The sequence below is a fragment of the Panicum virgatum genome, chromosome 5K (genome assembly GCF_016808335.1).
Source record: "Panicum virgatum strain AP13 chromosome 5K, P.virgatum_v5, whole genome shotgun sequence".
In the NCBI taxonomy this organism is placed as follows: Eukaryota; Viridiplantae; Streptophyta; class Magnoliopsida; order Poales; family Poaceae; genus Panicum; species Panicum virgatum.
In genome coordinates, this window is record NC_053140.1 from 11,275,507 (window position 1) to 11,303,446 (window position 27,940).

General features: G+C 48.9%; 2 protein-coding genes and 1 pseudogene across 2 annotated transcripts; 1 reads left to right on the forward strand and 2 right to left on the reverse strand.

The window, feature by feature from the left end:
- Window positions 1–660: 660 nt before the first annotated feature.
- On the reverse strand, window positions 661–3,227 carry LOC120706300. Its single transcript, XM_039990913.1, has 4 exons — window positions 2,524–3,227; window positions 1,515–1,755; window positions 1,249–1,366; window positions 661–1,157 (listed from the first exon to the last, which is right to left on the reverse strand). The coding sequence occupies exons 1-4, from the start codon at window positions 3,102–3,104 to the stop codon at window positions 1,066–1,068; spliced, it is 1,032 nt and encodes a 343-aa protein (XP_039846847.1). The 5' UTR covers window positions 3,105–3,227; the 3' UTR covers window positions 661–1,065.
- Window positions 3,228–12,426: 9,199 nt separating this feature from the next.
- Window positions 12,427–17,027, reverse strand: LOC120706301 (annotated as a pseudogene).
- Window positions 17,028–23,109: 6,082 nt separating this feature from the next.
- On the forward strand, window positions 23,110–25,390 carry LOC120706302 (non-specific phospholipase C6-like). Its single transcript, XM_039990914.1, has 2 exons — window positions 23,110–24,553; window positions 24,764–25,390. Exons 1-2 carry the CDS (start codon window positions 23,284–23,286, stop codon window positions 25,066–25,068), a joined length of 1,575 nt encoding a protein of 524 aa, XP_039846848.1. The 5' UTR covers window positions 23,110–23,283; the 3' UTR covers window positions 25,069–25,390.
- Window positions 25,391–27,940: the final 2,550 nt, after the last annotated feature.

The window sequence follows — 27,940 nt, forward strand, 5'->3', positions numbered from 1 at the left end:
ACACGATGAAACCCATACATCTTTCACTGCAAATTCACTGAAACATTTACAGATTCATCAGTCATCAATCATTTTGCATCTAAACTCCTGCAAGGTTTAGTAGACACCCAGGATGTAATTACAAATTATGCATGGAGATCTAACAAACAGTGTTTTTCTCTCACATCAAACCAGCACCAGCCAGCAGCCAACCAGCAATACTTTTCTCTCACAACAAATCAGCACCAGCCACAGCACAACGAACAGAGTGACAGACTCATCAGTCATTACCCATTTTGCATCTAACTAAAAAAATTCATTTTACAAGTTTTTCTCTCACACCAAACCAACAGCCACCAGTAGTACTTTTATCTCACAACAAATCAGCACCAGCCACAGCACAGCGAACAGAGTGACAGACTCATCAGTCATTACCCATTTTGCATAGACTAAAAAAAAAATTCATTTTACAACACAGGACGTAATTACATATGGAGACCTCGCCTCTGTACATCCTATAGCTTTCTCGCCTTTGCATATGAACATCCAGTGCGTTTTTTTGAACCCATACCTAGCTATCCATCATGACTTGCAGCGAGAAAGCATCAATAGTTTCTTACTCTACTAATAGCTGGTAGTACAACAGAAGGTTGAGCAATAACAAAGGTTGACAGGGTAGAGTTAAACACCAAAAAGGAATTGATTCCATTCCAAATGTCCAATAATGATTCCCTAAACTCAGGCAACAAAAACAATCCTCAAAAGAGGTAATACAAAAATGCCGGCTGACAATGGCAAACAACATCAGACCCCAAAAAATCTAGATCCGGTATTCTACCACTCTCTGAATATCCTCACTAGTCAGAACATATTCATAAACATACAACAACAACAAAATCACAATACAAAGCGAATCATGGTACAAAGATTCAGAAGCAGGCAAGACCCTGCAACACAGTCAGATACTCATATCTCTCCTCTCTTGGGCAAGATGTTGCTCCTCAATTCAGCACCTCTAGCTCCAATAACAAAATTGTCTCAACTCCACTGCTGACTAAAAACTAAGGAAAAAAGCCACAGTCATCCTCAAAGTACAACAGCTGCCTTGTCTGGAGTAACATGCTGAAGGACAGTGGCAATCAAAGGCTCGTAATGGTCTGCACCAGCACCGCACCAGGCTGCAAGTAAAAATTTGTACAGTTAACTCAAGTGGATACATCACCAAATTTGCAGGAGAAAACACAGCAAGGTATGCAATCTGCATCACACCTGTTCCTTTCATGAATAGAAAAATTGGTGGTCCACAAATTTCTCCTCTAGGACGATGTGGGAGGAAGAAGACACAATTGTCCTCATCAATCATTGCATCTGATCCATGAGCTTGCACCTGTATCAATGCACAAACAAAATGGCCCAATCAGATTACAAAGGGCTACATTTCAGCTACCAAAGTACCAATGCAGATATAACATAATGGCTAGTTCTATGGTGTGCCATAATTAGGAAATATATCATATCACACGTTCAGACTTTACCACATAAACTTCTCTCTTGAACTCGTTTGCCAGGCACTCAATGGCAATATCATCACCAAATGCAGCTGCGCGGCCATCCCTGTTCTCATCGATTGTTAGTAAGCCCTCTTCTGTGTACTGCAGGGTGATAATGTCATGCTCATCCTCTGCGGAACCAGAAATGGACATATACTTGGCCCAACTTTCTCCATTGTTTACAGCGATACATCTCTCCTTGTAGATAGTTTCAGCTGCAATTTCCCTGCAAAGCAATTAACATAAAGATGTGACATAAGCACACTGGACTCCAAAAACCCAGAGGGTCAATGACCAGCCTCTGTAGGTTGTCCACAATTGAACAAGGCCAAGGAAACCCAAACTAGCACAAAACTAGTAGAGATTATGTGATTAAGATGTACAATTGTACCAGGGTCAAGCATGTTGGTACTAAATGGAGTGCTGGGATTTAATCCACATGCAACCCAAGTTGCTCTCATTACAGCGGCATTCATGTCGAGAAATTTCAGAAATTAGGTCTCAATTCGCAAGCCTTTCAGAATTTGACATCTCGTTCATGTCACAGAACTTAAAGAATGATTTCGTCCTTCCTGGACCATTTTATCAAGGATAACATGCTAGGACATCTCGTTTGAAGTCGCGAGGCAATTTCCTGCATCTCCGTGATGCCACAAGATTGGATCAATCAGTGCTTGTGCGTATGGTGACATCCAAAAGAGCTAAAGGAATCACGAATCGCTAGATGCAGATCACCTGAAATGACTAAACTTTTGTCTTAAGAACAAGTATATTGGTGGAATCGGGGCTTCTTTTTTCTTTCAACTTCAAGAATGCAAGATAGGAACATTGCATGTGCTCTGATGAGACTAAGAACATGAATAACGAAATAATCAGTAAAAGAATAGAAAAGGCGAGGCTTTCAGATCGCATGACCCGCCGAGACCAAAAAAGAAAAACCAAAGATTTGAGCCATAGCAGAGAGACTAGATCCGGGAGGTGCATGTGCGGGTACCTCTGGATGCCAAGATCGACGAGCTCCTGGATTGCCGCGTCGAGCGCGTCGCGCTGGGCCTTGGGCGCGAGCACCTTGATCTCCTGCACGACGTGGACGCCCCACCCAGCCTTGAGATCCGGCGCGTAGAGGTGCCCCACGGCCGCGTCAACGGCGCCCCTGTCGTCCTCCCCCGCCGCGGCGTAGACCTCGGCGAACCGGCGCACGGCGCGGTGCCGGAGCTCGCGCGCGTCGGCCTTGGCGGCGGCGGCCGTCCGCGCGGCGGTGAAGAGGCAGTTGCCGTCGGCGTCGACCTCCCCGCCGTGGTCGAGGCGGAAGACCACGGGCGCCGGCGCCGCCTCCTCGCCGCCCGGCGGGGAGGGCTTCCACGCGACGCCCCGCTCCCAGATCCGGAGCAGGCGGCGGCGCTGCTGGTCCTCGAGCGCCCAGACGGCGTCCCAGCCCGCGGGCGCGGTGGAGGCCTCGAGGGCGGGGCCCGGGGAGGGCCAGGCGAGGAGCGGCGGCGGCGGGGCCGGGGCGGGGGACGGCGGCAGGGCCTCGGCGACGGCGGCGGCGGAGGGGTCGCAGAGGAGCTTGCCCATTTCGATTAGGGTTTCTCTCTCCTCTCTTCCTCCTCACCCTCTTCCCTCTCCCTCCTTGTTTGGTGCCGCGCGGTTTCTTTTTCTTTTCTTTTCTTTTCCCTTTTGTTTTTCGCGGTCAAGGCGAGTGGACGCGGCAGGCGGCGATGTGCGGGGGGTTGGTAGTGAAATAGCCGTTGGGGGAAGAGGGGTAGAAGGAGGTAGGTGCCACGTGGAGGGCAGCGAGTGGTCGTGGTGATTGTGCCGCCCGGCGCGAGGTGGGAAGTGACCGTTGCTGGCTGATCTGGCTGGTATCCTAACGTGGGAGCCAGCTGGACCACAATTCACTGTATTCGGTTGGTGGGGTGGGGGGCTGGTGCCGTGCTGCTAGCTGCTGCTGGCTCCGTGCCGCTGGCTGCTGCTGGCTGCTGGGAGCAGCCCCCACCCTACCAGCCGAACACAGAAATTATCAGCTATTACCCATTTAGATTAGATGCTTGATTCCGTATAATTTTCGTGGATGCTACCCACCAAAATATTTCTATAGTCTAACTTGGCAAAAAAACTTGACAATATGCTAAACTTGGAGCCTGTTTGTGTTTGGCACGGTTTAGGTTTCTCTATTGTTCATCAAATGTACCGCAACCGTAGCAAGGACATGTGAAGGAAAAAAAATTGGTTGTCGTCGTCATCGGCAAGCTCGTTTTCACCTCATTTGAGAGAACGGCCCGTCACTGCAACGCATCAACGGTACATAAACAATTTTGCGTCAGGCGAAATGAAACTAAAACCGGCACAATCGCGCGAGCCCCGCAAAATTGGGCTAGTGTCAATTTTCGAGCCGACTAGGAGATAACTCTAAATCTGTTTTTATGTTTAGTTGTTTGTGCAAAAATTATTCAGCTTTTTCCATGGTTGGTCTTGGGGGCGGGGTGGGCACAGTAAGTTGTGTTGGTGATATGCCCAAGAGCCCATCATCACAATACGGTTTAAAGGCCCAAGAGGATATTGATCCAAGAGGGATTAGGATTACTAATGGGCCTATGAGATAGAAGCTCATTAGTACGCCCTATATATACGAGGGAGGGGCTAGGGGGGCGACAACTTGTGAGCCGCGCCACCTCCTAGCCGCCGCCCCTCCCTCTCTCTCTCGGCCGCCGCCCATGCCGTGCGTGCAGTGCTAGCACACCGACGCCCGGCGTTTCATCCTCGTACGTGTGGACTCCGTGGAGGCGCTGCTGCGACTGCTGCGCTGATCGGCTGCTGGGATCAAGTACGAGGAGCTCGGTTCGTGGGACGTGATCGACTACTTCCTCTACATCGACGCGCGACTTCTTCCGCTGCGCTGCGCGTTTAGTGGTAACGATCTATGATCTTCTACTCGCAAGTATCTTGGGTATATGCGGTAGTGATGCTAGCGTAGCCTACCCGTTTCTCTACAGTGGTACCAGAGCCATCTTGCGTAGTTTTTGGTCTGGATCATTTGCATATAGGTGATATGTTGTTGTAGTAGATTGGATTCTTTACTTTTGCACGGTTTGATTAGATCAATTGGTCATAAGGGGTTAAAACTAGAGCGAGTTGATTGCGCGGCATGTGACAAAAGATTAGTTTGTGTTCTTTCTCTATTATGCATACGACATGTCCCTACCGGCTGGAATCACCATCGGGACTAACTGTGTGCATAAGTCAGCAGATTGGACCAACAGATCGAGGTCATGTGTAGATGCAGTCTTCTCAAGTGCAAAGTTTGCACGGTCAATGTGATTGACCTAGTGAAAATTGAGGCATTATGAATGGATCGGATTTGAGGTGATGCGATCACTCTGACTTGCGGGACCGCCGTTGCTTTCTCGCTGTAGCGGCTTCCTAAGCGCTACTTTGGTAGAACACGTCGTACACCTAACTTGTTTTTGCAGGGTGTGATGTGAATGGTATGGCCTCAATGTCATGTGATGATGTATGTGATGATTTGTGCGGCCTGCGTGTCGCAAGTTAACACAACCGGGTTGAGGTTGCACCATTATTGTATAACGACCTGCGTGTCAACTTGTGATGTTTGAATTCTCATGTAATTATTTCACTAGCTATTAGATGTAGTAGCTTAGTATCTTTTCATGGAGGCTTCATTCATGATGGCGATGATGATCACCACAAGACAGGACGGATGGCAATGGAGGTCACCTTGGAACCATGGCGATGGAGCCCATTGTGATGCAAGAGGCCATACTATTCACAATATAATATGATTATATGCCTGTGATGTTTATTTTCCTGTCATACTATTCTTTCATGCTTTTACATATGGTGGATGCTTTAATCATGATAGAATAGCTTCCCTCAGAAAATGTTGAGTTTTTGATGCCTTTTACCAATAGCTGCACCTATAAATTTTGATCGTTGTGTGGTAGGTTTACCAAAGTATAGTACCCTCATCTATCACTTTTGTATAGGGTGGATGTCGGACATTCACAAGCATAGTATTGGTTTACTCAGCAAAGCTATCAAAACAGTTTTGGGCTTTAAGTCATAGGGTTGGGGCCGGGGCATTGGATGCCACCCAACAAACAAGAGTCGCATAGAGATGTGATTAGTAATTTGTTACTTACCTGTATCACTACTTTTCTAGCCGTGATGCTAAAGCTCACTAGAATTTTAGTGATTATGGATCTTGAACCACTATATGTCATTAGTGGGAAGATGACTTTGATACAATAGGTTGTCTTTTGTTAAATCAGTTAATGAAAGTCTTTACATAAACTTAGTGCTGAAATCTTGCTTTACTTTAATGTTGTAGATCATGTCTGGCAGTAACAATTCCGCTTTCAATTTGCGTTCTGTTCTTGAGAAAGAAAAGTTGAATGGAACAAACTTTATTGATTGGTACCGCAACCTGAGAATTGTTCTCAGGCAAGAGAAAAATGTGTATGTTCTTGAGCAGCCATATCCTGATGATCTCCCTGACAATGCAACTGCTGCCGATCGCAGAGCTTATGAGAAGCACTACAATGACTCACTTGATGTCAGCTATCTGATGCTCGCCACCATGTCCCCTGATCTGCAGAAGCAGTATGACCATGCGGATGCTCATACCATGATCGAGGGGCTGCGTGGGATGTTTCAGAACCAAGTCAGGACTGAGAGGTTCAATATCTCAAAGTCCTTGTTTGCGTGCAAGCTGGCAGAAGGTAGCCCGGTCAATCCTCATGTGATCAAAATGATTGGTTACATTGAGACTTTGGACAGACTTGGTTCTGAACTTCACCAAGACTTGGCTACTGATGTTATTCTCCAGTCGCTCCCGGCGAGCTATGAGCCTTTTATCATGAACTTTCAGATGAATGGCTTGGATAAAACATTGAGTGAGTTGCATGGGATGCTAAAGACAGCAGAGGAGAGTATTAAGAAGAATCCCAATCATGTGATGATGATTCAGAAGGGGAACAAAAATATGAAGCGTTGAATGCCTCCTAATCCCAAAAGTAAAGGCAAGGAAAAGAGTTCCAGTGGTGAGTCCTCGGGCTCTAAGCTAAAGCCAGCACCTAAGGCCAAATCTGGCCCTACTTCTGAGGATGAATGCTTCCACTATCATGAAAAGGGACATTGGTCTAGGAACTGCAAGAAGTACTTGGAAGAAAAGAAGAAGAAGGGAAGTGAGACTTCCACTTCAGGTATAAATGTTATAGAAATTAATATTGCATTATCTTCCAGTGAATCATGGGTATTTGATACTGGATCGATGATTCACACTTGCAAATCATTGCAGGGTCTAAGTGAGACTAGAAGATTTGCAAGAGGCGAGTTGGACGTTCGTGTCGGCAATGGCGCAAAGGTTGCGGTATTGGTGGTCGGCACCTACCACTTGTCTCTACCCTCCGGATTAGTTTTGGAATTAAATAATTATTATTGCATTCCTGCTTTGAGCAAGAACATTATTTTTCTTCTTCATGTTTGGAAGAAGTTGGTGATTTTAAGATTGTAATAGAGAACAAACGTTGTTCTATCTTTTGCAATGGTATTTTTTATGCTCATTGTCCATTGGTGAATGGATTATATGTTCTTAATCTTGAGGATAAATCTATCTGTAACATTAATACTAAGAGGCTTAGACCAAATGATTTGAATCCCACTTTTATTTGGCATTGTCGCTTAGGTCATATAAATGAGAAGCGCATTGAACAACTCCATAAAGATGGATTGTTAAGCTCATTTGATTTTGAATCATTTGACACATGTGAGTCTTGTTTGCTTGGAAAGATGACCAAAGCGCCTTTCACTGGTCAGAGTGAGAGGGCGAGTGACTTGTTGGGACTTGTACATACCGATGTATGTGGACCAATGAGCTCAATAGCCAGAGGTGGTTTTCAGTACTTCATTACTTTCACTGATGACTTTAGTAGATATGGCTATATCTACTTAATGAGACACAAGTCTGAATCGTTTGAAAAGTTCAAAGAATTTCAGAATGAAATACAAAATCAATTAGGCAAGACAATTAAATTTCTGCGATCTGATCGTGGAGGAGAATATTTGAGCCTTGAATTTGGTGATCATTTGAAGCAATGTGGAATTATTCCGCAGCTAACTCCGCTCGGAACGCCTCAATGGAATGGGGTATCCGAATGGAGGAACCGAACCTTGTTGGACATGGTTAGGTCCATAATGAGCCAAGCTGATCTTCCATTGTCATTTTGGGGTTATGCTCTTGAAACTGCTGCGTTCACACTGAATAGGGTTCCACGTAAGTCTGTTGAGAAAACACCATATGAGATATGGACTGGGAAGCGTCCCGGATTATCTTTTCTCAAAGTTTGGGGTGTGAGGCTTATGTCAAACGTTTGATATCAGATAAGCTCACTCCAAAGTCAGACAAATGCTTCTTTGTGGGGTATCCTAGGGAAACCAAAGGATATTATTTTTACAATAAGGCGGAAGGCAAAGTGTTTGTCGCTCGCAATGGTGTTTTCTTAGAAAAGGAGTTTCTCTCAAAAGGATTTAGTGGGAGCAAGGTGCAACTTGAAGAAATTCAGGAAACACCCAAAACTGTTTCAGCACCCACTGAAGATCCACGGGATGTGCAAGATGTTGCACAACCCGTAGTTGAGGCACCAGCCCCACGAAGGTCTATAAGGGCACGTCGCGCTACTGACAAGCTCAACCTCCTTATTACGGAGGAGCGCCACGTATTATTGATGGAAAATGATGAGCCCTTGACCTACAGAGAAGCAATGATGGGACCCGACTCCGACAAATGGCTTGAAGCCATGGAATCCGAGTTAAAATCCATGCATGATAATCAAGTTTGGAACTTGGTCGATCAGATTGACAGTGTAAGACCTGTCGACTGTAAGTGGATTTTTAAGAAAAAATTAGACATGGATGGAAATGTTCACATCTATAAGGCACGATTGGTGGTGAAAGGTTTCCGACAAATTCAAGGTGTTGACTATGAGGAAACCTTTTCGCCCGTCGCAATGCTAAAGTCTGTTCGGATTCTCTAGCAATTGCCGCATATTATGACTATGAGATATGGCAAATAGATGTCAAAACCGTTTTTCTTAATGGACATCTAAGTGAGGATGTGTATATGACACAGCCTGAGGGTTTTGTCGATCCTAAAAATGATGGGAAAATATGTAAGCTTCAGAGGTCCATCTATGGATTGAAGCAAGCATCTCGGAGTTGGAATATTCGTTTTGATGAAGTAGTCAAAGGGTTTGGTTTCATCAAGAATGAAGATGAGCCTTGTGTTTACAAAAAGGCTAGTGGGAGCGCACTTGTGTTTCTGGTCCTATATGTGGATGATATATTATTGATCGGAAATGATATTCCAATGCTTGAAGCCGTTAAAACCTCATTGAAAAGGAGTTTTTCGATGAAGGATTTAGGAGAGGCGGCTTACATTCTGGGTATTAGGATATATAGAGATAGATCAAAAAGGCTAATTGGATTAAGCCAAGACACGTACATTGATAAGATATTGAATCGGTTCAATATGCAAGATTCCAAGAAAGGTTTCTTGCCAATGTCACATGGCATTGCTCTAAGCAAGAGTCAGTGTGCTACAACACCTGATGAGCAAAAGAGGATGAGTACGATTCCTTATGCTTCAGCCATAGAGTCGATCATGTATGCTATGCTTTGCACGTGCCCAGATGTTTCCTTTGCTCTTAGTGTTACGAGCAGGTATCAGTCAGATTTCGGTGAAGCTCACTGGACAATTGTAAAGAGTATCCTTAAGTACTTGAGAAGAACTAAGGATATGTTCCTAATATTTGGAGGCGAAGATGAGCTCCTTGTAAAGGGTTACACCGATGCTAGTTTTCAAACAGACAAAGATGACTCCAAATCGCAATCCGGTTTTGTTTTCTGCCTCAATGGTGGGGCAGTGAGCTGGAAGAGTTCCAAGCAAGATACGGTGGCTGATTCGACGACAGAGGCCGAGTATATTGCAGCTTCCGAAGCTGCAAAAGAAGCTGTTTGGATCAGAAAGTTTGTTTCTGATTTGGGTGTTGTTCCTAATGCGTCCAGTCCAGTGGATCTCTATTGTGATAATAGTGGTGCCGTTGCACTAGCAAAGGAGCCTAGAACAACTAAGAAGTCCGGACATATACTGCGGAAGTATCACCTCATCCGTAACTTTGTTGAGAGAGGTGATGCGAAGGTTTGCAAGGTGCACACGGATTCAAATGTTGCTGATCCGTTGACGAAGCCTCTCCCACAACCAAAGCATGAGGCGCACATGAGATCTATGGGTATTAGATACTTACATTAGTGATTCTAGTGTGCGTGGGAGATTTTTGTGTCATGAGTATGTTTATGTAATGATAAATAATTGTTATTTGTTCCATGGATGATTATTTTTTGCAATGATTATCAAGTATGTGACTTGTTCGTGAAACTCTTTGTTGACAATGATATGATTCTAAATTATCCCTAGTTTATGTCGTTGTGTGGGACAACAACGACGTTGAGACTAGCACATGCATTAATTGATGATCATGTTTCACGGATCATGGATATGGAGATATCGGATTAATGATGTGGACACATGTTGGTGAACACGGTGTTGGATTGACCCACTCCAAGACAATGTTGGGATTGTTATTTTGTATGTGCCATCAGTTGTTCTTGAGTGTTATACCTACTGGATTCTTAGACCTGAGATCGCCATTGTTTCCCACTGTGTGTAGTGGTGCATCTTAGGACTGCTAAACGCTACTCCGTGACTGGGTAGTTACAAAAGTAGCTTACAGGTGTGTCATGAAACATGGAATGGGATGTGAGCAGATCAAGATGGAATTTGCTCCTCCTAGATAACGGGAGAGATATCTCTGGGGCCCTCGAGATAGTTGGATTTGAAAGTGCATGACCATGCCAAAGTGATTAAAGAGTTAATTATGATGACTAAAGATTAGTTATGAATAGAATCCACTATTAGATCGAGAGAATGGTCGAGCTATCACAAAGGTGGCACGCATCTCGCTTTGAGCTTGACTGGTATCGTGTGGCAAAGGGATCGGTGTATGAGTATATCTATGGTTCGGCCGATATGATCTTTATGTGTATTTGTGAGTCACTATGCCCTGCTAGGTGCCGCTATTGACTTGTGATTCGGAAATGATTTTCGATCACGACCACCTACACATGAACCTAACGGGTCACACACTTAAGGGGTTTGGAATGTTGGAAAGCTTGCCTGTATGATTGTCTCTAGTGCAAGTGGGAGATTGTTGGTGATATGCCCAAGAGCCCATCATCACAATACGGTTTAAAGGCCCAAGAGGATATTGATCCAAGAGGGATTAGGATTACTAATGGGCCTATGAGATAGAAGCCCATTAGTACGCCCTATATATACGAGGGAGGGGCTAGGGGGGCGACAACCTGTGAGCCGCGCCACCTCCTAGCCGCCGCCCCTGCCTCTCTCTCTCGGCCGCCGCCCATGCCGTGCGTGCAGTGTTAGCACACCGACGCCCGGCGTTTCATCCCCGTACGTGTGGACTCCGTGGAGGCGCTGCTGCGACTGCTGCGCTGATCGGCTGATGGGATCAAGTACGATGAGCTCGGTTCGTGGGGCGTGATCGACTACTTTCTCTACATCGACGCGCGACTTCTTCCGCTGTGCTGCGCGTCTAGTGGTAACGATCTATGATCTTCTACTCGCAAGTATCTTGGGTATATGCGGTAGTGATGCTAGCGTAGCCTACCCGTTTCCCTACAAGTTGATCATTGGATTCAACCTGAGGTTGTTTTATTTTAATTTACCATTATCAACTTTTAACAAATTGGTAAGCAAAATCCTGGAAAGAGCGTGTGAACATATCAATATAATATGCGGATTGAAAAATCCTAGCTACTATTGTACCTACCATATCCCATGCTTTTATCTTTGTGATTGCTATGCCACAATGAATGGAGTATTTAAGAGAGAAAAAGATGCTTGCCGGTGGCAAGTCAGTCGAGTGACAAACAAAGCTACTATGCTGTCACTAGTTGAGTTTCATGTCTTATGTAGGGAAACATGAATAGTGCATGGCGGTAGATGAAAGGAATACGTTGCAGTCACCAGATTCTAATTTTTTGTTGGTGCAATGATAAATGATGCATGTTCTCTCTATAAATTAAATGACTATCTTCTAGCCGTTGTTTAGTTATTTTCGTTTTCTTGATATCTTTCTGTACCTTGGAAGGAAGATGCATATCCTGCCCAAGCACCTTCGTTTTGTGTCCTCAAGATTATCGTGAGCTTTGTAAGGAATTGGTGGCGAGATGTACACATATTAGTTAACCTATGTGATTTACTTACTAATCACTACTTCCATAACGGGGGCTTGATTATTTGGTTTATAATGTACTCGTTTCGTTATATATTTATTTATACCGTCTTATACAACGAACTCTTATTTGTTGTAAACGCTACCCTCACGACCACATCTAATCTATCCTTTTAATTTTCCTATGTTATCTTCGCATATAAAAATCCTAGTTTTGTATTATGTAAAGGAGAGAGATTGCTACGACTCTTGCTTCTGGATGTCGCGCAATAATATTGGGGAACGTCCAGGCTAATTGCAATTTTTCAATGCCAATTTTGCAAAATAACTCTGGACGATTCTGTCTTTGTAGCCAGCAAGACACCATTGGTTGGACAAGAATCAAGTAGAAACGAATTACATTAGTAGCTAATACTCCTATATAACAACATATTCTTTGGAGGGCGCAGCCAGACTTGCACTGATATATATTTTTTGTTATGTATTTTAACATAATATTTATCTAAGTGTATAGTAAAAAATATATAATAAGAACAAATAAAATAATTTATAATTTAGAACGGAGGAAGTAGTAGAGACGAGTTATATCAGTAGTTGATACTCCCATACAAAAAATACATTCTTTAATTTTGAGGGTTCAACCGGAATTGCATTGACAATACAATATGGACAGCACTGGCAGTACCACCTAGATGGTACTACTTCAGTTCCAAGCTGTAGTTTGTTTGATTTTTTTGACTCTTGGTTTGACCACTTGTCTTATTCAAAAAATTTGTGCAAACATTGTCAAATTTAAGTCATTCTTGAAGATCTTGTAGTGATAAAGTAACCCATAACAAAAGAAGTGATATTTTATATAAATTTTTGAATAAAACGAGTTGTCAAACTTGGAGTCAAAAAAATCAAAAAATATACAATTTGGAAGCTTTTTCTAACAAGAAAAACTATGGCAACCCCAGCACCGGGTTGCCTGAACTTTATTGCCAAAGAAACAAATTTAAGTACTTCTAAAGGAGAAAATTCATAAAAAGATCTTAAGATCCAATAAAAATATTAATATGTACTATATATACATCAATGTATATTTACCTCTGCTCCATCAGATGGACGATGGATGAAGTGATGATCGGTCCTCCTGGGTTCACTCTTCACGGCGGATAGCCGGCGGCGTCGGAGTCCATGGAGGACTGGATGTCCGGCGCGTACCATCCGAGCTCCTGCGAGACGGCGGCGGCTGTGACAGAACCGCCAAGTTAAACAGCTTAATTAAGCGTAATGGTCATTATTTGAACACATCAGACGCATTAGCTTAATTAAGTGTAACATGACAGCCTGTTTCCAACCCACAGGCCGATCGAAACACACCAGAAGTCTCGCGCGACGGCGAGCACAGATGGTACCAGCATAATATAATTTCACAAAAATAGATAATAATATAAATATTTACAAAACAACTTTAAATTTAGAATTTATATAAAATAAATGACAGCAGCGGATGAGAATATGACCTGAGAGGAAGAAATTTAATTGAGAACCAATAAAACGAAACGATAACTATGAACACGTGAGGACGTCACATCGAGCCCACTGATGCGAATCCTGATTAGCTTCTATACCTGAAATAGGGTAAACAACAAACCCTGAGTATACTAATACTCAGCAAGACTTACCCGACCAGTGGGTATAACTTAGCCCACCTAACTAGACATGCAAGGCTTTTGGCTGTTGGTTACTTTTGCAGAAAAAGCTCTAGAAATGAGTCCTTATTTTCTCTCTTTTAGCTCCAAATTCTATATTCATAAATCATTAACTATTATTTGCACCTGCTAAGCAATCATAACAACATGGAATAATAATTCCTAGTAGACCCTACTACTCATCACTTAAAATCCATATAGTATCACTACGATGTGGTGCTGTGATCAAGGTGCTCATATCCGAGATGCGACGTACGGCGGATCGATCCGATTTAACCTTGCAAGGTAGACCTAACCAACACGGCACGTATTTGCCCCGTCGGACAATACAAACCAACCATTCCCCTCCCCGCCTCGAACTACAGGAACCAGCCCAACGACATATGGTCAGCCGAGCTCAACGTGAGACCACCAAAAGTAAACACATGCATCCCCATTTCTCCGCGACTACTCAACTACCCCAGGAGTTGGGTGCGGGTTCCTGTACTTTCGAAGCAAGGCAGTACTCGGCTTACCGGTTTCGACTACCTCCTACTCCCGGCATGCAGTTAGTACAATTCAAACTCGATCACAGGGCCAGGCAACGAACGGTCCTTAACCGACACAGGCGGGGCTAACCTTTTCCCGCCCGGTCTCCATTTTCTTTTCCTTCTCCAACCCATTACAATATTCCATATACTCAAAATAATGAGATATCCTATATCTCGCGAGTGACCAGAAATCACTCGACTTCTACCGAGATCTTATTAAGCATAGCATTTCTATCGTCCAATACACACTAGTATAACTCCAGGGAACCTATGGATCATGCAACTAGAGTTTCAAATAATTCCTAAACCTAATGCACAAGTAATAGAAACATATATAGATGTCATAAATTGAAATAATAGGATGTGCACCGGGGCTTGCCTGAGGGTAACACTAAGTTAGTGTTAATACTAGCAAGGCCTTGGGCCCTTCCGACCATTGGGCCGGGTCTTCCCGAATTCCTTCCCGGACTTGCTTTACTAGCTCTCGCAGGGCTTCATGGTTACGCCTGTTCCACGGTCACGAGCTCGCATATACCAAAATCTACATGTATGCAAATGCACAATGCATTAATGATATGAATGCAACACTCATTATTAAGTGCACAAAGAATTGTAAGATTAAATTCACAGACTCCGAACAATCATGTATTCCCCCTTTTTTTCCATGATAAAGGACAACAGAATAAGATTATAAGAGTTGGATTTATATCAAAAGTAATTACCATTAATGAGATGTACTTTAAGCAAGATAAATTACTACAAAACACATTAATTCACCAGAGGCATGTAAATCATCCAGAGGCACATGGATATCATGTTTCAAAAATCCTATACAGAAAACCTAAACCAACAGAAGTGGTTCCAATATCTTATCATTTTTTTTTGCTATATATTATAAAAATTACAAGAATAAGACAACAAACAAGCAATAGATCAAAAATAGTATGAAAACTTTATATTCCACCTATACAAGTTTCAGATCTAAAGTATAAATGATAACTGTAAGCTAACACAATTGGTTTCATAATATTTGGACTAAGTAGCATAATTTTTATCCACAAGAATTATTTTAATAGAATAAACACTAAAGCATCAACATTAAATCATTAACTCATGCATACATGCACCAATAATTCTAAACTTTTACCACAGCTATGAATAGCATACCACAAAATTTTCTAAGCACACGAACTATTTTATTTAATTAAACAAACTGTGTTTTAATTATTAATTTAAATAAGTTTTAATTTAGTGGTGTGTTTTATGGGTTCACTGTATATATATATTTACATGGAGTCCCACAAAATTTGATTTGCATTTTTACGATTTTCATTTGATTTAATACAAATTCTATAAGTTATCAGCCTTAAACAGAAAAAAAAATAAAGGGCGCACGGGCTTGATCTGGCCCAGTTAGGCCCAACAACGCGCAGCCAGGCCCATGAAACGAGGCAGGCCGGTCCAACAGGCCAGAGCCCAGCGTGGGATGGTGCTTTTGCATCTAAGCCCCCGTTGTCCTTTCTATTCTAGATAACACTGTTTTTACTATTCATATGGGTCACAAGGTTTGCAAATAAGCCCTCGAACTTCCTTGTCTTCCCATCTACTCGGTCCACGAATACACACGCAGAGCAGGGCACCGCTCAGGAGCACCAGCCGGCGAGGTGGTGGCCGAGGCGGCGCGCAGGAACAGGGGCGGCGCACAGGAGGGGGAGCGGCTCACCTTTGCTCGAATCGGGCGGCGCAGAAAATTTTTAATCAATAATTTTATGTATGCCTAATCAATGCTAATGATGAAGTTAATTGTGTGCTTAGCCCTACTACAAGGTGATTTAACACCCAGGGTGTTACAGCGACCCTCTGCTTCTGCCCCTTGGAATCGCCGACGGCGGTGGTGAACGGGTAGACGAAGGTCACCTTGGTGGCCATGCACCGGTACGCCACCACGCCGGCGTCTCTCCTCACCAGGAACTCCATCACGTCCCGGCCCACGCCGCCGTCCATCTCCGCCTCGATGTAGTGGCCTGAAACGAGTGCGCGCGTGAGCTCGTCGTGCATGCCCGATCGGCCCCGTACTGAGGCTGCTCGAGCTCCGATTTCGGACGGCGTGTACTGACCATAAGGCGTGTCCTGGTCGACCTTGAACTCCACATTGATCTGCGTCTTCTCGATGGCTTGTCGCAGCGACTGCACGCCAGAAGCACGAAAGGAAGAGATGAAGAAAATGCAGAAGCGATGAGTATGATAGGATAGGATCGGCATTTGAGCTGACAATCAGAGCGAAACTGCACAGCATTTGCACTTGGTATTTGCGGAAAGGAGAAGCGGATGCGATCGGTTCAGTGATCGGCACGGTTCAGAAAAGTTTGGGCTTACGGCGACGGCCTTGTCCCCGGCGGATGATTCCGGGATGAGCAGCGGGGAGGCGAAGGAACCAGAAGATCCCATCGGGTTGGTGGACACGCACCCCGGGTTGGTGGACGGGCATGGCCTGATCTTCCTGCGTCATGGACACGCGCACATCAACTACGATCAGGTTGAGGAACAGAGCATGTCCTATTGCAGTGGTAAATAAAATACGAATCCACCGTACACGCAGGGCACGAGACGAACCCGAGCTTGTCGAGGCCAAACTGCAGCTTCTGGGACTGCGCGTACGGCGTGGAGGAGGCCAAGGGATTCCTCTGCTGGGGAGGGGGGGCGGACGAACGGGACGGCCTGGGCGACGACGACAGCGGCGGGGCCTGGGCCAGCGCCGCAGACGAGCGCGGCAGCGAGCGCTACCGGCGCGACCGACGAGAGGATCCGTGGGAGTATTGGCGCCGCTGCTGGGGCCGGCGGAGGACAGGGCGGCGCCGGCATTTCTTGCGGTCTCGGCCTCTCCCTGTCGCCGCCGTTCACGACGTGTGGTCGATCCTCTCCTCTGCTCTCCAAACGCCACCCGATTGGAGCACGGGCCAGATGCACACGATGGGCCGGGCCGGTGAACTCCGCTGGGCCTCATCCCCGCGACTGAATTCCTCTTTCACGGGTGGCCGCAATTTTTTCTCCCCACCTACCTCCGTTTTAGATTCTTGCAACACCTAGCATTCATTTTTGGGTGTGTGACCCCGAGTTAACCTGTCACACAACTCTTACGCCTCCAGAATTCTGTATTTTGTGCCTAAAATCGGCTCAACAAATTGGTCCAAACAAATTTTTTGTTCTAGAATTTTTTTTGTTGCTGGAACAATAAATAATTGTTTCAGCAACAAAAATTATTTCGAAAAAATTATTGGATCCTATGTGATGATTTGCTGCCAGTCACACGTGTGACTTTTAATATTTACATCCATTTTTAGCACCACCACCATCTCGCCTACCTCCTCCAGCCGCCCCTCCGCTCCCTCGTCATCCTCCTCCGGCCGCCCTTTGCTCCACTACCCACACTCCAGCTTTCCACCGTGCGCTGCACCCTTCCCCCCATTTCCCGCCGTCACAGCTATGCTCTCTCTCCTTGCCAGGTGTTCCACACACTGCTTACCACGGATCCTTCCCTAGCCCCCCCCCCCCCCGCCGCGTGCTGCCACCATGGGCCGGTCCCATCGTCGGTTCCTCTGGCCACACACCGCTCGCCACGGATCCTTCCCTAGGCCATTGCCGGAGAAGAAGATATTTGAAAAAAATGCTGATATTTTGCTAAATATTAAATCTATTCTCTTAGGATGTTGAAATAGTTTGTAAAATATATTAAAAGTAGTATTTTAAAATTGTTGATGTATGTGTTTGTCGGTACCCCAGGACTGGGGTACCCCCTCTTACTGTGTCTAGGCTAGAGTCTCGTAGTTATCCTTAATTACGCCCTGACGGCCGAGCATCCGGACCCCTGTGGTCCGGAGCCCTACTCTCCCGGCAAACGGCCCCGGACCCGCTCCCCGCTTGGGGAGGGTCCGATGACGCCACGTGTCCCAGAGCAGATAACCCTCAGCCAAAACAGCTGGGGCCCCGGACCCACGCCAGGGTCTCGGACCCCATACACTATCCGGACCCCTCAGCGGGGTGGAACCGACACCCCGCCTAAGGCTGGTCCGGAACCACCACGTGTCTGAAGGTGCGGGCACGTGCGCGGGGCCGTGCGGTTTCGCTGGAATACTCGTCTACCTGCCACATTCAATACGGTAGGTGGAAGTACGTAGTGCCACAACAGAGCCCGAGGCGTGCATTTGCGAGGTTGCACTGTTGGTCGCGTATTACCAAGGCGCACAGTGTAGACACTGGCGCGCGCCACGCCGCATATGTCAGTTTACTACTCCAGTTGGACAAGACGGCTCGGCTTCGCCCATTATGACGTCTACACGGTAGCCTCGACAGACTACGCCGCAAGCTACGTTGCCCCAACGGGCGCCTCGCCGATGGGACAAATAAAGACTCCCCTCGGTCAGAGAGGCTACAGGGCAAGAAAGCGTATTCGAGAAGAGATTCTCAACCGCTGTAGCTCCATTGAAGCTTTTTGCGCAATATATTATACTTCCACGTTAAGACCCACCTATCGGGGTCTGAACGCCTATGTACGCGTCCCCTTGGTCTATAAAAGAGAGGCGCTCGCTAGAAGAAGGGGGGTCAAGACCTGGCTGGGCAGAGGATAGACTCATTCATACCAAGAGCAATACACCTTCACAGTGGACGTAAGGTATTATGCCTCGACAGCCCGAACAACTCAAAAACCCGACTGTTCTTGTGTTCTTGCCCCCAAGCTAGATTGGCCTAATCCGACAGCACTTTCCCAAGTACTTTTCCTCTGGGATTAGGCGGGTGCGTTCCGCCACCCGGCTGTGGGTACCCCCAAAAGCCCACGACATTTGGCGCCGTCCGTGGGGAAGGTGCAGGCATTGGCTAGATCTCCAGGCTTTTGAGGCTGAGCTCATCCTCTGCAACGTATTCGACGAGAAGATGAAGAGGGGCATGGCGTCACCAATGCCTCATGCCACGGCGCCGAGATGACGATGCCCTCGGTGCGGCGGCGCACGGCAGCGGCGCCTGCTGTGCGTCGCCATTGTGACACCTCAGAGCCGGCGCGGCAGCTCACAGCGGAGAACACCTGCTGTGCGTCACCCTACAACACCTCTGTGTTGGCTCAAGGTTTTCTCTCAAGCAACCACCAGGACTCCTCCTGCAACGGCATGGCGTCGGCTCAAGGATTTCTCTCAATATGAAGCCTGGAGCCGACCGCTGTGGCCTGGGGGAAGTCTATCATCGTCTCCTCCCTCGCCAGGACCGAGTCTCTCTCGGTGCTGCTGCAGACAGGACCCCGTCACCAGGCGTGGGGGCCCAACGCCAGCACCAGGGTCGAGCCGGTGAACGGCCGCCCTTCTCCACACTCCGTGCTCATCCAAACGAGCACCCAGCTCGTGATGAGCGGTCATCGGGTTGGCCTCCGACGGCAGACGGCGACGGCTGGGCCACTCCCATTCAAAGCCAAAGAATTCGTCTCCATGCTACCTAGGCATATGACAGTTCTTAGGCAGGGAAGGGCCCCCCGAGCTCCCAAGGTGATGCATGACGATGCAGTTCAGGCACGTCCAGGATACCTTCGCCCCCGACGACTGTGGGAACTCAAAGGTGGCAGTTCCACTCCGGTTAGGAATCTACAGGCCTTACAGGAAACGGCCGTAGGTTATCCCTACATAGGACTAAGAGAGTACATCCTTGTAATAACATGGCACCTACGTGTGGTTCGGAGCGGTAAAGGTCCGCCCTTGTAAACCCGATCTCTGGCTTCATCGCACAAATAGGCAACGCCAGCAAGTGGTCCAGAAGCGGTAGAGGTCCGGCCTCGTAATCCCGACCTCTGATGTACACCACAATAACCACAATAAAGGAGAATTGCTTTCTCAGTCTTGTCTGAATTTTACCTTGATTACACTTATCCGTTTTGGTTTAACAGTGTCTTTCTCCCAACCGGAGTCTTTTCTTTAGTTACTAACGACCCAAGATTGAGTTGCTGGCTTATGGTCAGGTAGGGACACCCCTTCTAGCTGGAAGTCAGTTCGGACCCCTAGGGACCTGCTCAGGAGAAGTGGTGCCCGTATCCTGGGGTCGAGAAGCTTCGCGTAGCTTAGCCTGGTAATGTACCCTAAACCTACGTACTTCACTGCCCTGTTACGAGCCCCTTAGTATCCGAGACTGCTGCCCCTAGAGGTCCCGGGCTCCTTTCTAGTATAAGGTCTGGTTTCCTACACCTTACTGCAAGGTCCGGTGGCGTAATTCATGGGATCGTCAGGAACGTCTCAAGTCCACTCCGGTGGCCCGCTCCAGCGGAGACCGCTCGCCACGGTCGTCTCAAGTCCACTCCGGTGGCCCGCTCCGCGCGGAGACCGCTCGCCACGGTCGACTCAAGTCCACTCCGGTGGCCCGCTCCGGCGGAGACCGCTCGCCACGGTCGTCTCAAGTCCACTCCGGTGGCCCGCTCCGGCGGAGACCGCTCGCCACGGTCGACTCAAGTCCACTCCGGTGGCCCGCTCCGGCGGAGACCGCTCGCCACGGTCGACTCAAGTCCACTCCGGTGGCCCGCTCCGGCGGAGACCGCTCGCCACGGTCGCCAGGAGCCAGGTCCGGGGAAGTGATTCTCGCTCCCTGAGCGGTCCGAGGACCGTGTAGCCGCTTGGCTTGGTTCCGTACCCCAAGCCTACACCTTCGCCGCCTTATGGAGAGCGCTCTAGTACCTGAACCTGGCAACAGGTGTTCCGCCCTCCAAGGGATCCGGAGCACCCGCTCTCGACATGAGCACACCGACACAGCCAAGTTGTGTGGAAACACATTCCGATGGTGGCCCCACCCGCGGGTTCGTACCTCTCCCGAGGTGGGCCCGGGGGCCACTGTCGGTACCCCAGGACCGGGGTACCCCCCTCTTACTGTGTCTAGGCTAGAGTCTCATAGTTATCCTTAACTACGCCCTGACGGCCGAGCATCCGGACCCCTGTGGTACGGAGCCCTACTCTCCCGGCAAACGGCCCCGGACCCGCTCTCCACTTGGGGAGGGTCCGGTGACGCCACGTGTCCCAGAGCAGATAGCCATCAGCCAAAACAGCTGGGGCCCCGGACCCACGCCAGGGTCTCGGACCCCATACACTATCCGGACCCCTCAGCGGTGTGGAACCGACACCCCGCCTAAGGCTGGTCCGGAGCCACCATGTGTCCGAAGGTGCGGGCACGTGCGCGGGGCCGTGCGGTTTCGCTGGAATACTCGTCTACCTGCCACATTCAATATGGTAGGTGGAAGTACGTTGTGCCACAGCAGAGCCCGAGGCGTGCATTTGCGAGGTTGCACAGTTGGTCGCGTATTACCAAGGCGCACAGTGTAGACACTGGCGCCGCCCACGCCGCATATGTCAGTTTACTACGCCAGTTGGACACGACAGCTCGGCTTCGCCCATTATGACGTCTACACGGTAGCCTCGACAGACTACGCCGCAAGCTACGTTGCCCCAATGGGCGCCTCGCCGATGGGATAAATAAAGACTCCCCTCGGTCAGAGAGGCTATAGGGCAAGGAAGCGTATCCGAGAAGAGATTCTCAACCGTTGTAGCTCCATTGAAGCTTTCTGCGCAATATATTATACTTCCACGTTAAGACCCACCTGTCGGGGTCTGAACGCCTGTGTACGCATCCCCTTGGTCTATAAAAGGGAGGCGCTCGCTAGAGGAAGGGGGGTCAAGACCCGGCTGGGCAGAGGATAGACTCATTCATACCAAGAGCAATACACATCACAGTGGACGTAGGGTATTACGCCTCGGCGGCCCGAACCACTCAAAAACCCGAGTGTTCTTGTGTTCTTGCCCCCAAACTAGATTGGCCTAATCCGACAGTGGGATTAGGCGGGTGCGTTCCGCCACCCGACTGTGGGTACCCCAAAAGCCCACGACAGTGTTTTTGAAAAAGATTGAATCTACTATTTTCATATGTTGAACTATTTTTTATAAAATATTGAATTTAATTTGGATATAATAGTTTTTATCTCCATCTTTGTCTCAACTGCTCACTCCGTTTCAAATTATTGGTTGTTTGACTTTTTTATATCAAGTTTGACTACTCGTCTTATTCAGACAATTTGTACAAACATAATCAAATTTAAGCCATTCTCGAAGAACTAGTATTGGTAAAGCAAGCCACAACCAAAGAAGTGATATTTTGCGCAACTTTTTGAATAAGACGAGTGGTTAAACTTGAGGTTGAAAAAGTCAAACGACCTATAATTTAGAACGAAAGGAGTATTTCTAAAGCAAATAACGTTTCGTTGGCCCGTCAATCGGAGTACTAATAGAAATCCGAATAAATCACTTAGAATTCTAATTGGAGACAAATCAATCGAAATTCTAATTGGAACACGGACAAATAATGTCTCACACAATCACGCACGACATGAAATGAACAAATACAAAGTTATAGATTTATTATTTTACCGGTGGCACTATATAAATAGTTTATATATCTTTCGGAAGAAAAGAAAAAAAGCCCCTCACACATGCGTCCAGGCTGCCTGCCCCTTCTATCGCTTCCAGCGAGGCAACGATGCGTGAGAAGACTAGTGGTGGAGTATTAAGCTAAGAGAGAGAAGGAGCCTGCCATGGTCGGCACAAGAGACCAAGCCGACACGGTGTGTGTTGCAACCGAGCTTGTGATGCACGTCGACTCGTGAACTTGTGCAACGTGCCACGCACCGATAATCCGAGTCCGAACTGTCCAAAGTAGCTCCTTCTTCCTCATTCCTGTCAAAGTCACCAACGAGGTCATTCATGCCTCTGAATTAGAGGTTAGAGTTAGAGGTTGGAACGGGGAATGCCATGGTGGTGCCGGCGAGGCGCTGCAAACACACCATTACTGGAGCTTTGATGCTCTCCGAGCCGTCGATGCTCACCGGAGAAGAGCTAGCTAGAAAGATCTCCGGCGGAGGCACCCACATGGCGCACATGTCCACGTGCATCCGCGCGCGGCACGACAGGACGCGACACGTCGCCCGCGCGTCACCCACGGACCCACCCACCACTCCGTCCCCCTCGGCCGAGGTCCACCCCAGTCACAGGTGCTTGGACGCATCCATGGCCGCCGAAACCGGGAGCGGCGGCGACCAGGCGCGTGCCGCCAAAGGCCGCCAGCCCATGCCCCTCCCGCCCCGGCTCCATCCATCTCCCGCACTCGCACGGCGTTTCGTCGAGCACGAGCCATGGCAACGGGATCGCGGCGGCAGCCTCTGCCGCTCCTCCTCCTCCCCCTGATCCTCCTCGCCGGCCGCGGCGAGGCCGGCGCCGCCCGGCCGAGCCCCATAAAGAACGTGGTGGTGCTGGCGCTGGAGAACCGGTCGTTCGACCACATCCTCGGGTGGACGCGCCGCCTGCTGGGGCTCCCCGTCGACGGGCTCACCGGCGCCGAGTGCAACCCCAACTCCTCCCCCAACAGCTCCGCCATCTGCGTGTCCGCCGACGCCGACCTCGTCGTCCCCGACGACCCGGGCCACTCCTTCGAGGACGTCCTCGAGCAGGTCTTCGGTAACGTCTCCGCCGCCGCCGCGCAGCCCTCCATGTCGGGCTTCGTCCGCAGCGCGCTCTCCGTCAACGCCCTCCTCTCCTCCGCCGTCATGCGCGCCTTCCGCCCCGCCCTCCTCCCGGCCTTCTCCGCGCTCGCGCCGGCCTTCGCCGTCTTCGACCGCTGGTTCTCCTCCATCCCGGGGCCCACCCAGCCCAACCGCCTCTTCCTCTACTCCGCCACCTCCCGCGGCGCCGTCGCGCACAACAAGCTCGACCTCCTCCTCGGCTACCCGCAGCGCACCATCTTCGACTCCCTCGCCGCCGACGGCCGCGGCTTCGCCGTCTACTTCAAGACCATCCCCACCGTCCTCTTCTACCGCCGCCTCCGCGCGCTCCGCCACGCCGCGCGGAGCTTCCACCGCTACGACGCCGCCTTCAAGGACCACGCCCGCCGCGGCGTGCTCCCGGCGCTCTCCGTCATCGAGCCCAGGTACTTCGACCTCACGGGGACCCCCGCCGACGACGACCACCCGGCGCACGACGTCGCCAACGGCCAGCGCCTCGTCAAGGACGTGTACGAGGCGCTCCGGGCGGGGCCGCAGTGGAACCAGACGCTGCTCGTCGTCACCTACGATGAGCACGGCGGGTTCTACGACCACGTCGCCACGCCCACTGCCGGCGTGCCCAGCCCCGACGGCATCCGGGGCCCGCCGCCATTCTTCTTCAAGTTCGACCGCCTCGGCGTCAGGGTGCCCACCATCATGGTCTCGCCGTGGATCAAGAAGGGCACCGTCGTCGGCCGCCCCGCCGGGCCCACCGACACCTCCGAGTTCGAGCACTCCTCCATCCCGGCCACCCTCAAGAAGATCTTCGACCTCTCGTCGGATTTCCTCACCAAACGGGATGCGTGGGCCGGCACATTCGAGCACATCTTCACTGAGCTCGACGAACCAAGAACAGACTGCCCAGGTATGCCAACCAGTACTCTTTCCTCTGAATCCCATCTCTCAATTGTGTTCATCAGCAACTCAACATCGAGCAACAGATTCGATCCAAGAGATGAACACAACTCCATTACAGATTACAGAATGCAATGGACTTGATCCACTCTAGTAAAGTAACAATCCCATGAATCAGAAGCCCCTCAATTAACTGTCATTACAATGCTTTCTGTTGCAGAGACATTGCCGGAGGTGCCATTCGAGAGGCCGACCCCGCCCAACGAGCACGGCTGGCTCTCGGATTTCCAGCGCGAGCTCGTGGAGCTCGCGAGCTTTCTGAACGGCGACTACATGCTGACGAGCCTCGCGCAGGAGGCCCGGACGAAGAAGATGACGGTGAAGCAGGCCGACGCGTACGTGCGGCGAGCCATCACGGGCTTTCTGCGGGCGAGCAAGCAGGCGCTGCGGCTGGGCGCGAACGAGTCCGCCATCGTCACCATGAGGTCGTCTCTGACGAGTAAGAGCACCGGCTCCAGCCCCTGATTGAAGTCTGGCTGCTATTACACCTAGCTAATTAACAGATCTGAAGAACAGATGGTCTTGCATCTGAATTCTTAAAGATAAATGTACATCGTCTCTGAAGTTTTAGCGTAACCGAATAGTAGTGAACTCTGAATTGAGAGTCTTTATATATATATAGCTTCTGCTTCTGCTTCTGCTTCTGCTTCTGCTTCTGCTTCTGTCTCCCTTAGCGAAGTTGCTATACCAATGTACTCATCAAATGTACAAGAGTCTGAATGTCTGATCTTGAAACCTCGAGCTCAAATGTAGATTGAACAGTTCTGCAGGATCATTTTGTTTGTTCTCTTGTCTGTCAACAAGTCTGCTTTGCTTTCGATGACTTTATTCCTCACGAGGACGGGGCATTTTGTGCTACATTTCCATGTGCGTCTTTCACAGGATAGATCTGAAACTCAGCGATGATGGGAGAGACGGGTGATTTTATCAAGTCTTTTTTTTAGCAAATCACATTCTAGCCCCCTCCTTTCTCCGTGGAATCTCATTGGGCTTCTCCTCTTCAGACTCCATGGGCTTCTTTCTCCACAAATCAAATGGCCCATTGGGCTTCTTCTGAAGTCTAGCGTGGAGCTTGTCTCAAGCAAGGTCCATCTGGTAAAGCCCAGCTAATTACAGAATTGTGTCTGTACACTGTACTCTAGCGTGGAGTAGTTCGGTACTACTGCTACGTCTGTTGCTATTGTGAGCGCTAACAAGAAACCCCAGAAAACTGTCGAAGAATCTGCTTTTCGAATTTCGATGGGAGTGCAAAATCCTGGTGGTAGCGTCGAGTCACCTACTCACCTCACCGCTGCTAGAACTGGCGTGCAATTGCACATTGGTCGTCTCACTTTCTAGGAAGATAAGTACTCCTACTAGATTAGATCGTGCTACCATGATCTTCTTGCAGGTGTAAAGGATCGGTAGTGATGGAGGTGGATCCTGAAAAAAAAAGGAGAAACCTCTCAGGCAAGGCCGAGATGGATCGACGCCAGGTCAAATCTCATCCCCTTTGGACTTGGCATGGACAATTGAAGGGTCCCTCTCCCCCTTTCGGCTGACCCAGGACATCCCACTGACCATCATCTTCTCTGGCCTTGTGGGGGAACACCCGGAAAGACCCTTCCCGCTTGTCATCGAATCATAAGAAAGTAGAGGGAAAAAAGGTTCGAAACTTCGAATCGCAATCGCATGCGACTCTTGGCACAGCTCGCGGATTAGGAAGGCCAATTAAACCAAAAGGAAGCACAGTACAAAGCCGCAGCAGCACATGCATTTCTGATCATCTCTTCTCTTTTTTTCTTCGCGACGACCCTGGGCACGTTTAATTTTTTATTAAGAGGAAGGCATTTCTGATCATCTCATGATCATTATGAGGCCGGCAGTGCTACCGGCCGGTGTCGCTTAGCTTGGTGACCAGGAATGGAGGAGCTCAGTTGTGATTGCCACCGGGTCATGGCTTAATGATCTTCCGCGGCCGGTGGCGACGGCACGACGCCATGTGTTTTTGTGAGGTTAGGCAACATTAGGTGAGGGAGGGAGACAGAGTATGAGGAATGTTGAGTACCTTCTTCTAGCTGTGATGAGTGAATTATCAACCGTGCGATGTGATCGTGTGCTTAGTCTTTGGTTGCAGGTACACGGGCGTCGAGTGTCGACGGAGAGCTGTCGTGGAGGTGCTGTGGCCGATGGACCGTGCGGTGAACGGCGGTGAAGGGCAGCCGGGACCGGAGCTCGGGCCGGGCGGCAGCTGTGACGTCCACTCCTGGATCGAGGGCGCAAGCACCAGTGGATGGCGGGTTTCTTGGTTTGCGCCACAAAACCAAGTTGGGGGACGGCGGTTGAAGACGTCAAGTCGTGGAGGCACAGGCGTCGGTCTCGGGACTGGCGGAGGAACGGGCGTCGACGGTGTCTAGGGTCTCGCTGCGGGCGAGGAGGTGACGGGCGTCGGGCGGCGTCTAGGGCCGTCAGAAGGCCGAGGCGGGAACGGCGTCCAAGGCCACGCGTGGAGTTTTGGTGGTTTTCTCAAAACCGGCCACCTACCCGGGTTTCGCGGACCCTCCAAAACCGCGGACCGGATCTTCATCCCCACGGCGGCATCGCGGAGAAGACTTCGATTCGAAGAAAGAACCTTGGCCGTCGGATGAGTCCTTGTATCTTTTTCCGGTTTTGCCCCTACGGGCTTTCTAGTGTCTAGTTAAGTCTAGGGGTAGTTTAGTCCTTTAGTTCTGGAGTTAGTGGGCATAAATATCTACTCACCCACTCTCTCTTCCTTGTCCCTTGCCTGGCGCCCAGACGTGGAGCCGCCCCCTCTCCCAGGCGTCTCCTCCTCCCCCTCCCTGTTCCTTTCTTCTTCTCTAGGATTAGGATTTTAGGGCTATGAATTTTTTGAGACTCTTGTATGAAATTGATCGGAAAAGGAGGCCCTCTCCTCCTTGTGCCCTCGGGACTTTTGAATTCGTTTCAATTTCATACATCTTGTGCCTTGTTTGGTTGAAATTCGATTTTCCCGTGTCGATTCTTGTGCACGAGATGAGGGGTTGTTTCTTGATGATCACGTGACTCTTTGAAGTGATTCTAATCCACCTAGTCTAGTGCTAAATCCTACGGAATCATGAGTCTTTTCAAATCAAAGCTTTTCACATTCTAGGAAAACCCCGTTCTTGCTTGGGAATTCCTCGATTCCTCCCAAACCATGGAGTGATTCGTCGATTCCTTTGGTGGGTATGTTCACAGGATCTTTGTGATCGTGCCTGCAAAATTTGAGCCCCTTTGGACTTGTTTTGATCCTCCAATCGTCAAGTTTTCCAAAGGTCGCGGGCTGTGAAACACCAGTTCTGCTCGGGCTGGGTTTTTT

What these genes read in the sequence shown, in the direction of transcription:
- LOC120706300 (XM_039990913.1), bottom strand. Translation starts at nt 3,104, where the DNA reads ATGGGCAAGCTCCTCTGCGACCCCTCCGCCGCCGCCGTCGCCGAGGCC. An exon ending in GTCGATCTTGGCATCCAGAG is followed by an intron (nt 1,756 to 2,523) that starts GTACCCGCACAT and finishes ATTGCTTTGCAG; the next exon opens with GGAAATTGCAGCTGAAACTA. An exon ending in TCTATTCATGAAAGGAACAG is followed by an intron (nt 1,158 to 1,248) that starts GTGTGATGCAGA and finishes TTTTACTTGCAG; the next exon opens with CCTGGTGCGGTGCTGGTGCA.
- LOC120706302 (XM_039990914.1), top strand. Translation starts at nt 23,284, where the DNA reads ATGGCAACGGGATCGCGGCGGCAGCCTCTGCCGCTCCTCCTCCTCCCC. An exon ending in ACCAAGAACAGACTGCCCAG is followed by an intron (nt 24,554 to 24,763) that starts GTATGCCAACCA and finishes TTTCTGTTGCAG; the next exon opens with AGACATTGCCGGAGGTGCCA.